At 39.8% G+C, this 12,607-nt stretch overlaps 1 protein-coding gene across 1 annotated transcript in view; it reads right to left on the reverse strand.

Annotated features, from left to right (window-relative positions):
* Positions 1–1,188: 1,188 nt before the first annotated feature.
* cwc27 (CWC27 spliceosome associated cyclophilin) overlaps positions 1,189–12,607 on the reverse strand; it is a 37,213-nt gene continuing 25,794 nt past the window's right edge. The window contains exons 12-14 of the mRNA XM_067574870.1: positions 10,277–10,386; positions 10,043–10,146; positions 1,189–1,805 (exon numbers count right to left, since the gene is read on the reverse strand). Of these exons, the coding sequence (XP_067430971.1) occupies positions 1,643–1,805; positions 10,043–10,146; positions 10,277–10,386 (377 nt within the window). The 3' untranslated portion in view covers positions 1,189–1,642. The remainder of the gene's footprint in view (positions 1,806–10,042; positions 10,147–10,276; positions 10,387–12,607) is intronic.

The following is a 12,607-nucleotide window of genomic DNA, read 5'->3' on the forward strand; positions in this document are numbered from 1 at the left end:
TAAAAGATCCTTACTAATGAGTTTTCAGTGTAAGTGATGGGGGACAAAGTCCACAAAGTCCTCCATCTGTGCAAAAAAACACTCTTAAGAAGCTTCAACAGTCAGAGTTAGTCAGAGTGGATATCTTCCTAAGTGGAAATTCCCTCTTTGTGTTTCTCTGTTGAGCTGCAATGGAGAGAATTTTGTGCTAAAAAGACAGTAACTTTCGAATATATTCACATGATTTGATTAACTAGCTTCTGAAACACTTTTGAGAACCTTTTTGCATGAAACGAAGACTGCGATTTGTCCTTCATCACTTCCACTGGAAGCACTTCAGGAATGGATCTTTTAATGGATCAGTATAAACATCAGAAGTGATTAAAGCAAAAAAAAAAAACCTTTCAGTGTTCATATGAGGAACTGACTGCTTTAAAACAGAAAAATTGTGAATGTGTCTTTTAATGGTCTACCTGAAAAAAAAAAAGGCTTTGTTTGTTATCTGATTTACGTGAGATTGAATTTCATGTTTTATTGCTCATTATAGGATTATTTGAGGGCAACATTTGTTCATTTCTGATGACTTATTCTGATTAGATGTTTATCAAAAACTTGAGTTATGAAGGGAACATTTTTGTGGCAGATTTTATGTGCAGAGCCTGAGAGAGGAAAGTTCTTTGTTTGCACTGTAAAGTTATATTTAAGAAGTTATGTTGTTATCTGACAAATGTTTCCACACTGCAAAAGTATTATAGACAACTGTGGGCACAATGCCTGTCATTAATGGTGCAAAATGATGTCTGAAATGTCAATTTACCGTTCACTATAGAGTAAAAAATGTTTATTATGTACACATATACGCATTTATTTAGAGCTGCAATGATTAGTCAACTGAATCTCCAATTATTTTGATAATTGATTGATTGTTTTGAGGCTTTTTTTTAAGAAAAAAAGCTAGAATTCTCTGGTTCCAGCTTCTTAAAAGTGAATATTTTCTAGTTTCTTCTAGTAATCTTCTATGACAGTAAACTGAATATTTTTGGGTTGTGGACTGTTGGTTGTGATAAAACAAGACATTTGAGGTTGCATTTTGGGCTTTGGGAAACAGTGATTGACATTTTTCACCATTTTCTGACATTTTATAAACCAAATTACTAATCGATTATATGAGAAAATAATCAACAGATTAAATCAACAATGAAAATAATCGTTAGTTGTCGCTCGACATTTATTTGAGATGAAATAGAACAGAATCAAATAGTCATTACAGCTTGTTAACAAATGTAATTTATTTTCTTGGCAAAGTCTAACGCTCACATTTACGCTCTAGACAACAGAAACCGCTGGCATAAAAAAAAAAACACTTAACAACATTACAACTAATCAGATCACGACCTTAAATCGTTATTTTACCACAGTCTTAATCATGATGAGTAGCTGAGCGTCGTCTGGTTACAGCTGTTCCAACTGAAGAAGCCTTTCCGTCACAGATTAAAGGGATGATATGCGCTCAGGTCAGCATCCTCAATCCAGATGTTCGAGCCAGGAGATTGTTCAACAAAGCAGGTTTGAAGTAGGTGGAAAAGTGGACAGGCGGGATTGCTGTATGACCAGCTCCTCGGTCACATGGCTCGGGCAGGACTCGACCTTCGACCTGGCGACCTCACCTCTTGGCCTTCTTCTCCTTCATGATCTTCTTGCTCTCCTCTCTCCTCCGTTTGTTGACGGGGTTGCGTGGGTCGTAGATCTCGAAAGTGTCCTCGTCCTGCATGTTGGCATCCTTGACTTTTCTGGTTTGCTCATCAAACTGCAGAACATGGCCCATCCTAAATCAGACAGGAGAGAGGTGGAGAGAGTTCAAAGAGGAGCAGCAGACGATCCACTAAATCACTGCTCTGTAGGACTTTAAACCGGAGGAACTTTAAACTCTTCTTGCTTTGAGCAGTTAGATTATAATATGATTATCAAAATAAAGGTGAAAAATACAGAAATTGACAAACCATTTCTATTATTTTACTTATATTTTCAAGACACAAAAAAGTGCTTTCATGAAACAGAAAGCACTAAAATAATATGTAAATGAATCACAAACACAAAGAGGTGAAAACAAACCATTACAAGCACTGACAGAATATGGGTTGCAAAGCTGATGCTAAAAGCTAACATAAAGCTCTATTTACCATACTTGTAATTAAAGTTCATTATTTAATGCCTAATACAGTTTCTATGTAAACCTCTTGAACTCCACACTAGACCTTTACAAACAAATCACCTTTTGCAGAGAGGTGTCAACTTTATTTCAAATTCTAGAGATCTCAGACACTAAAATTCAGTTTTCGTGTGTTTCCAGTGTGTGAGACCTTTTCCTTTGTAACAATACTAAACTTAAAGTCCCCGTCCAGTCAAAAATGTGTTTTTCTTCTTGTTCCTACAGTTACATGTTTGAGCTTCTCTGTGCAGAATGACGTATGTGCAGAGTTTGTTTTCACATTCATCTGCTGAAAAGGGGGGAAAGTTTCTCTGAGCTCATTGAAAATCACATCTCGTAAACGGGCCTGTGAGCAGGATTTGTGACATCACAACTAGTTTGGAAGCCAATCCTGGTCCAATATTCAACTTATACAAGTGTGATGTGGAAACTTGAAGGATCCAGCTCACAAACACTGAGAACGGACATCACAGTGAAAGAGGAGACATCTTGTGTCCAGCTGTTAAACTTCTGAAATTATATATATTTGCATATTTATAGATTCTGGAATTTTTTAATGAAGTAAGAGGAATAAGGAAAAAACATCTCAAAACATGCCTGGAGGGGATTTTTAAATTTGTGACTGATGACCACTGTTCACTCACTTATGAAAATGGTGACTACAAAGCGACTCGCACTACTAATTAGCATCAAATTATTGGTAAACATGATTTTGAGTAGTACTAATTCAGGAAAATTATGTACTTTATTGCTCCTGTCAGCATTAAAGCTGCATTAATGTTTTGTAGTTTGGGTTTTCTGACCACTTGGGGGCAGCAGAACAAGCAGTAAACACAGTAATGACATATTATAACCTTATAAAGTTGTTGTGGTTGTTGAGTTAGCAAACAGTCTGTTTACACACACAGAAAACTTGGAGCAACATTAACATTTATTCATTTCCCGTTAATGGCCACCCAACAAATGATCCAATATTCACTCTCTTTTAGCTCTGTTTTGGTCTCCACCACCTCCTGACGAAAATATCTGCCTCTTTAGCTGCTAAAGGCTCCATTATGTTCACTAGCTAGTTGCTAACTTTGTCTGTCTGACATTTGGTGCTTGACAGGAAGTGTACAGTGAACTTCATCAAAGCTTTTTCACTGAAAACAGCTGCCTGCAGAGGCTGGAAGCAAGGTTGATGAGAATAGTGAGACCGAACCAAACCTTTACTAGGAAGAAGACAGTAAAGGTGAGACAGGAAATGAGGGGAGAGACATCCAAAAAATGTCCCCACTTGGACTCAAACCAGGTACGTTGTGATTACATAGTCAGCATCTTAGACCCCTTTGGCCACCAGACAACCTTTGCACAGTGAGAACATTGTCAGAGATAGCAGCTGTATTTACTGTAGTTCACTTCTGTTTGAGAAGTGACTAACTTGGATAACTATATCTCTGTCGAGGTAAGACTAAGCTAACATTCTTATATCTACATCTAGTAAAAATGAGCTCATTCATACCAGTCTTGTGTCACAATGTTTGAACTTTCTGTTTAAAGTTGATGATAAAAGGTGTTTCTTATCGGCTGTATTTATCTGAGTCAGCAGACTGTGCTCATGTGCCCCAGTGCGTTTCAAACAGGTTGTATTAAATGAATAAACTCTATATATATAATGTAGATTTTAAAATATTTTGTGCTTGTCTACTGTTGTCTACTGTGTTTAGCATGTGGTAAGTGTCTGCTCCTTTGCTCTGTTGTGTTACTGCTGGATTTTGAAGCTTATTTTAATTGTTTTAACCTTATGGATGATTTTATTTCTAAATGTCTACATTTATTTCTACATAATATAGATATAAAAACTGTTGTTTTACATCATTCATACCATCTTTCAATTATCAATCAGGGAGATTTAGACCAATCGGCCCCTTAAAAAAATAGGCTCATGACTTTTAGATCACAGGAATAAATAGATCGAGCCCCCATTTATGTTACAACCCAGAAAAAGTCGAGGGATAAAGGAATCGACACTGCGTCGGCATAAGCAGAGAATCAAAACTGCTGTATCACTGTGTATAGGAAGTAAACTTTTATTTGTTTCTTTGTGTTGGCTCCCCTCCCAGCTCTTTTCCTTTGTTGCTCGCCTCAGTTATTTAGTCACGTTGTGAGTTTGGTTGCATACTTGGTATTTCAGTTTGGTGTTTAAGGTTGTCAGCGCTGATTACACCAGCGTCATGTTGCATCTCTTATCCCAAGACCTTTTTCTGGGTTGTAACAACAATTTTAAAAATATTTTGTGTTTAATGCCTTGTCTACTATGTTTAGCATGCTGTATGAGTCTGCCCCTTCATCTGGCTGGCTGAGTGCACAGTTTGGGTGTGTTACTGCATCACTCTGCGTGTGTGTGTGTGTGCGCCCTGCAGTCTCTCCTGTGTGTTCATTTGAAATCGGCAGGAGTTGTGACAGCTCATCTAGAATGTCATGGCTAGACTCTGGCAGACCCTGAGGACTCCTGCTGTGTGAGCGGGCCGCCTCTGATAATTTGTCTAGCAGTCTCAGTGATGACAGCCCCGCCGGCCGTACAGCCTCAGAGTCGCTACAGCTCCGAGACGTGATGTGGAAACCCAGCGTTATCAAAACCACTCTGTGCTGCCGTGATGCGAGAGGCTACGGAAGACTTTCCTCGATTTATTTTTCTTTTTTTTTTTTTTTTACTCAAGTAGGGGGTGGGAATTAAGGAGTACAGGAGTGACGGTGAGAGCGACGACGGACTCTTTGCATTGAGAATGTGGAGATCGTGTGTGTGTTAGCGGAGACCGAGAGGAGGAGGAGGAGGGAGGGAGGAGGGAGAAGTGGGAGAGTCAGAATTTGTAGACACAGACACAGATGGAATAGTTTACCTCCTCTGGCCCAGACTTGACTTCCAATGTCTGACCTGTTGTAACCCACATTCTGTTCGCAGTGCTCCTAGAGTGGCACAGACTTCCCACTGGTGTTTTTCTAGGACTGCTATGCTACTGCCCCTGTCCCTCCCTCCTCGCCATACCTGGCGGGGGCGGCGCAGTGAGGTGTCTACAGCTGGGAGAGGCTCCAAACGCCAGCCAAGGCTTCTCTCAAATTCATTAGGGCCCCCACACACACACGCAGACACACACACACACAGACAGACTGCACTTCAAGGGGGCTTCTCGAGACTAATAGCAACTACAGATTTTGTTATTCTAAATCTCTCACACACACAGACACTTTGCTCAAATTCAAACACATGGTATTCATTTCAAACCCCTACTCTGTGTAGTTAGACTTTGAGATCTTTGGTGAAAAACAGAATATGAGAGGAAAACACAGCGTCAGGGCTGATTTCCTGATGGCCAATCTGGTGGCTGCGGGTTGAGATCCCGACATGACACACGCACATGCACAAAACTTGAACTTTCACACACATTTATCAGGATCTGAAGCGAGCTTCGGATCCGACAAAGGTCAGGTTTATCATTCCCGGTACGAGGAGAAAATTTCTGCAGTATTCAACCATGTTACTTTCTTTTTTACACTTCCTTTTACAATTTCTTACACTCCAGTGTTCACCGTGAGGGTATCAATAGGAAAATCACGATGCAAATCCGGCAGAAGCTAATGAAAAAGGCCTTCTCGTGCCAACTTGTCATGCTTGAACGTCACTGTCCACAAAACAGTGTGTTTGCCAAACTACTTCTTAAACTCTCCGGGAGGACTGAGGACTCTGGTGTGTTTCTCAGTGCTGCTGCTAACATTTGCTGCCACCGTGAATAGTGGCAGTGATTTAGAGCTGAGCGAGGCTGCTCACACACACACCGCAGCTATTTCATTCTGTCTTTGGTAATCTAGTGTAGTCTTTCTCCAGGGGACACCGTCGTTTATATGCTGTGAGTTTATCTTAAAAATACTGGCAAAAATGTCCCACCAATGTAGGCTGGTATAAAATTACAATAATTACAGACACAGTAACAAATACTAAACTATACTAAAGTATTAACAGACACTTGTGTGCATATATCTAACCTGACAGTCTACATTCATTTACCTATCTATCACGAGTTATACAGACGCAACTGAAAGCAGCAAAATGCACAAACTCAGTAGTTTATTTATCTGTGTGAGGTTCAACTCGGTGTCAAGTTCATTAAAGCGTAGATTGTGTGGTTTCTGTCATGATTTCCTACTAACAGCTGCAGTATTACTGTGAAGCCGGGACTGTTAGTAAGCACCGAAAACACCTGTTTTTCTACAATAAATAATTTTAATTTGGGGTTATGATCACTTCCTGTTACTTAGCCAGGCGTGGGCTAAAGCACTTGCTTTCTAGCTCAATATTTCTACATGAAGCAACATTTTTTTTGCCACTGTATCAGTTGCTATGAGAAGTGAAAAAAAAACAAGATGAGGTTTAAAGCTTCATTCATTGATTCGTTGTGGTGACATGGAGGCATCATCTAATGAAGTTATCACGGCAAATGTTAGAAAACAACTGTCTATTTACACATCTGGTAGACATGAAGCAACGTTAGAGAGTCGTGCCTCTGGACACCTGATGATATTTACTCTCCTTTTAGCTCTATACTGGACCGGCTAAATGCTCCACTGGGTTCACTGGCTAAGCTCTAACTGTCTTTTTGGTGCTGAGTAGGTAGTGTGCAGTGGCTTTACCAGAGATTTTACACTGAAAACAAAGTTCATGAGAGATGGAACCAAACAGTGAAACCAAAACAATTAGCTGAAAGACGCTAAAATGTTCTGTAGAGTGAAGGAGAAGTGCAGCCTTTGAGAATATTTCAGGTCTTGATAGACGACACCTGCCGAGCCAATCGGTAAAACTCTGGGGAAAATTCAGATAATGGATGTGACCCGCATCCAACCGAACTCCCCAACATCATAACAACAATGTATTATAGATATAAAATGAAGCATGATTCTGCAACTGTATTACAAACCTGATAACAGTTTTTGGTTGATAGTTCTGTAAAAATGAACATTTACAGAACCCAGTTAGTTTTTCCAGTTATAAAAGTCAGGTGCATGTTGCTGCTGGTACACTATTATCTTTAACGCCTTCAAAGCCTGACAAGACCTGGTTTGGCAAATATTAACTCAAGTGACAGGATCCAAAGCAGAAAGGATGGTGAGTGTGCTTCCACGCCAAATGATACACAGAACCTCAAATACTACTGGTGATGAGGATGATGTTGGCTCCAGTTAAACCTACGTGTACCTTTCTCAGGCCTAAACTGAAGTAAAGGTACTCTGCAGTAAGGATGGTCAGCCACGTCTGACTTTCTTCATCAACTGGCAAATAAATTCAAACAACAATCTTTAATCAGGGCTCGACATTAACTTTTTGAGGCACTTGTCCTTTGGACAAAGTAAATGTACCTTTCACCCTGTCCAGGTACAAAAGTCACTTGTATATAATTTCATTTTTCATTTTGTTTGCAAATACAGAATTCAGATGAACAAACAATTGAAAGCATCCAAACAGTGACAACATATAAATGATTCAATTTATGAATTTTATTAAAGCCATTACTTCCTGGTGGAAAGGTCATCAAGATTTTTTAATTCTACTCCAACACTGTGTAAGTACAGTCCTATTTGGTACAACCCTGACTTCCCAGCAGCTAGCTGGGACACCGATGTGCTGGGACAAAAAGCCCTCACATAGTAAGGGGCTAGTGCCGAGTGCATTTCTAATTCTCCTCAAAAACTTTCATGTCGCAACCCAACCAAATTTGGTAATGTACACAAAAAACAAACCTCTGGAAACCTCTTCCGACAGGAAATATATCTCCTGTCTAGGCAAGCTTGTGAGTTTGAACATTGGTATGTTCACTTTTCATGGGCAACTACTGATGTGTTCACTTACTGTACAGTATTATCATTTGGTACAACCCTGACTTCCCAGCAGCCAGGTGGGACACTGACGTATCATCTCTCCCTCTCCCTCAACTAGAAAAAATAACAATTTTGGGCGTCAGAGCAAAAATGTTTTGCTCTGACGCCCAATACAAACCTACAGCTAATCCAATACAAAATCATCCAAAGGATACATATCACTCAATATAAAATGTACAAAATGGGACTGGCAAACACAGACTCCTGCTTACAATGCACAATAGACACAACAGAGGTTTTCATGCACTCTGGGCCTGCAAACCAGTTCACTCTTTTTGAATAAAAACTGTCCACCACCTCATACTGCAGGATCCCCCAAACCCCACAGCTCTGTTACTAGGAGACACATCTGAAATAAACAAAACAAACATACACAAGAATAGCTTGCTTGTTTCTCTAAGTGTCACCTAGAAAACAATTCTCTTAAACTGGAAATTAAAAACGTCAATAAATATTATCCATTGGACCAACTTCCTTTCAGAATACATATCTATGGGAAAAAAAACACTACCTGCAATCACAACATCACAGTTTTTATGGATCTTGTTTGGGCTGGGCTGGTGATGTCAGAAATCCCCACAAAAATAAATAATGTCATCTTGTGCCAGTATATATGGTAAAAAACTTTCCTTTGGCCACACACACATCCGGTGTTCATCTTTGGCCTGCGACCAAACACAAACCTCCACCAATGAAGGGACAACACCCCTATCACACCTCCTTTCCAGGAAAGGACCCGAATCTTTCCTTTTCCTCTCTTCTGTGCCAATTTGACCCCCTCTGCCCACATACTTGCCTCTTTGTCAACACTTAGGATGTTACTCATCTCATTATGCATAATTTTGCTCCCGTATGCAAGGGTCACATTTTACCGTACGTGAGATATCATTGTGACCAAAGAGTTTTGGTGTAAGCATTTCCTGCACACGTGGGTTCTTCAGAGATTATTTAACTTGGGCGCAGGGCAAGGCTTGCATTCTAACAAAGCTGAGATTCGGTCACTTTACTGATTCTTCACTGTAAGGTCGGATCCAGGAACTTATGGAAACTATGGATCGAGTCAGTGGAGCTATTCTTGATTCACTTCGGCAAACCTTTTTGTCTCTCTGTGATTTGGTTTCTCAGTTTGATGCACAGCTGCTCTACGAGGAGACTCAAGGACTGGTTGTCATCATTTTTTACAGCAGAGAGAGACTTGTTGTGATTTCCATCAATGGACTGTTGAATGTGCTGTTCAACATGCTGAATGATCGTGTGGCTATGGGGTGATTGCTGCTGTGATGGAAAAGTTTATGAAGCAGGTATGTCAGAACTCACCAGCACCCACTATCTTGGACCCAAAATTTTAGTATTTTTAAAATGTATTTGCACTTTTAATAGTCAAAAGAAACTGTGGTTCCTTAATTTGAAACAACTGCAACAGCAGTTTCTTAATTATGAGCATGAACAAAGTACAATAAAGCCAATAGTAAAAAGCACTTATCAAATTAAAACTGTTTAGCCTAAAACAAAGTGGGAAAAACTACAATTAAAATGAGATTAGATTAGATTCTGATTAATTTCACACATAAATGTTGTCACTATACCTACTGTATCATGTACAGCTTGTAAGCCACATCCTCAACCCTGTTTAAATATGAGACAGCCCAGCAGGGATGTGAAACACACACAGTGGTTGAACATTTGGCATCAAAGGAGGCAAATTATCATCACATTAATATCTGAACAATAAATTTGATTCTTCGTGTTTGCCTGTATTTATTTTATTTTATTTTTTTGTTGTGCATTCATGAAATGTTCTCTTGACTGGAGTAGATAAAATAAATCCTTACTTCTCTACTCTCACAGGGTTTTCCCCCCCAGATGAGTCTACTTTTCAAGAAACCACTGACTTTAAAATGACCTGAGCTCTGACACGTCTTACGGCCTGGTATCAGGCTCACTGACCATCCTTTGTCGTCGTCCTCCGCCAGCTCCTCTACGTCCTCCTCCGGACCTTCAGTGATGGCCGACGACAGCTTGGACTTGAAGCTGTTGAGGAGGGCCAGCGTCTACCAGATAAAAAGATCAGACGTTGTTAAAATAAAGTACATGTGGCAGCGTTGTTACTTTGAAAAGAATCCCCCATCTGTCTGTTGAAATGATTTGAAGTTCATGTCACTAAATATTAAAGTCTTTTACCTGCTCTTCTCTGGTCGAACCTTTCTTTTTTTTTTGTTTCCTCATCTCTTCGTACTTCTTTCGTCCCTCCAGATACTCTGCCACGGCCTCGTTGGTCGGCTTTTTATCCTCTGGAGAGACGAGGATATATAATTATAACAACATTTATCTTTGCACATGTAAAAGTTGTTTTAAATGGGCAAATTTCCTGCTACACAATAATCAAAGATAGCTGTGAGGCTTCATTACTTCTGCCATCAAATGCACACAAATTAGTCAGTCAACAACTGCAACAGTCAGTCTGACTTAAATTTAAACAAGAGACGGAAAAGAAAAAACAAACAGGAAATGCTGGAATGATGAGATATGAGTGCTAGATTCATTCAAACAAAATTATCATAAGAGTGTTTCACAGCTGCTGTTTCGTCTTCTCATGCGTTTACCCCCCCGGAGCTGACAGGACAAGAGACATAACGTCCAAACATAATGAGATTCTCTGTTTTACCATTAAAAGGTAAAGAAAGATTAAAGCAGCCTTTATACATTATTTCACTATAACATTAAAGCGAGATATATTATAATTCAGCTTTGTTAAGCTCCTCAGACAACATTTTGACAAAAACACACACTTCCTATGGAAAGATATTGAAAAGATCCTCACATATTTTAGTGATTTAGTCGTATTTTAGTGACTGTATACGTTTCAGAGATGCAATTTTCATAATTACTTTCTCATGTTTTCAGATTTTTTTTGTTACCTACTAAATTTAAAAAATGCAACAACTGCAATGACTAAGCAACACCAACAGCTCACTATCTGACGAAACACTGAATTAGAACAGGGACGCTACAAGTCAACAACATTTGGAGTGAAGAAATACCACAGATTGACGTGTTCTCCGGGGCTTGACAGATGAGCTAAAAAAAATGAGCAGAACATGATCAGAGAGAAAAGATAAAAGGAAGTAAAGCTTGTCACGCTGTGACAGTTGCCGCCGTACATGATCTGAGAACATGATAATAAGAGAGGTTAGGAGACGAGGCGACGCAGGGCACCGTCCTCTCATCTCAGATTGACACGCTCTGCGTGCATCCGTACTACTGCCAAACCTTCGCGAAGATGTAGTGGAGTGAGGCCGCAACCTAGTAACCTCTCACTTTATCTTTCTCAGAGATGACCTACATTACGGCTGCTGGCTCATACCCCGACCTTACGTAACTGACCGCTCCCAGGCGGGGAAAGACAAAGACAGAGACAGAGAAACACACCAGTCACTAGGTTAGAAAAAACAGCAGTGAAAGTCACTAAACTACTGAAATATTATTAATATTAAGAGGTCATCTTACACATTTTAGTTGATTTGTGGTTTTTATGAATTGTTTTCACACATTTTATACATTTATAAATAAGAGAAAAAAGCTTTTCTTTTTGACAGTTATGTCTGCTAAAGGAAGTGGAGCTGCAACAGTTAGTTGATCAATTGATTTGTTGATCGACTGAGAATTAAATGGCAACTATTTTGATAATAAATCAATCATTTAAGCCATTTTTTAAGCAAAAATCTTTCTGCTTTTCTCTGTTACATATTGCTGTAAACTGAATTTCTTTGACTTTTGGACAACTGGACGGACAATTAAGGTCACTCTGGGCTCGGGCTGCAACTAACAATTATTTTCTCAACTGCAGCTCTACCGGGAAACTGCAGTGTGCAATTTTCATTATTTTCTTGCATCTATAAGCTAAATTAATCTACAGTTGCAGCTCTAATAGGAACATGAGGGCCTAAAATGGAAAAGTGAAGTGAAGTACACTACAGCGGATTGCTGCTACAAATAATTATTAAATACAGGCAGAGAGAGTGAATTCTGGGAATAATTTTCCACTAAACTGTCCTCCTCTGCAGTATGTGTGAAATAGTCTCCCATCATGAATCAAAGGATGGACAATCAGCATGCTGACATTGGTGTCTCATGCAGTTAATGTGCTTCTGTAAATCTCCCAGCTCAGACGGACGGGCTGGTGGCAGACAGTGAGAGAGTGGCAGACAGTGAGCACAGTCTGCTGGCTGGTGGAGAGCTATTTCCACAACAAAATGTGATGTCACACACACACACACACACACACACACACACACACGCGCAAAACGCCAGCGCCGAGATGGCATCACTTCACTGGCCGAGCTGTGCCACTTCTGACTGGATGCTCTGACACGTTCAGCTGCATGAAATAAATGATGTAACAGAGAAAACGTCAAAGTCGACCACTTGTCATTTTAGTCAAAGCTGTAGAGAGAGTATTTGTTTGTAAATGCCCTTTATCGTGACTGATGAAGTCTCACAGGACTTGACTGT

The sequence above is a fragment of the Thunnus thynnus genome, chromosome 19 (assembly GCF_963924715.1).
Source record: "Thunnus thynnus chromosome 19, fThuThy2.1, whole genome shotgun sequence".
Classification (NCBI taxonomy): Eukaryota; Metazoa; Chordata; class Actinopteri; order Scombriformes; family Scombridae; genus Thunnus; species Thunnus thynnus.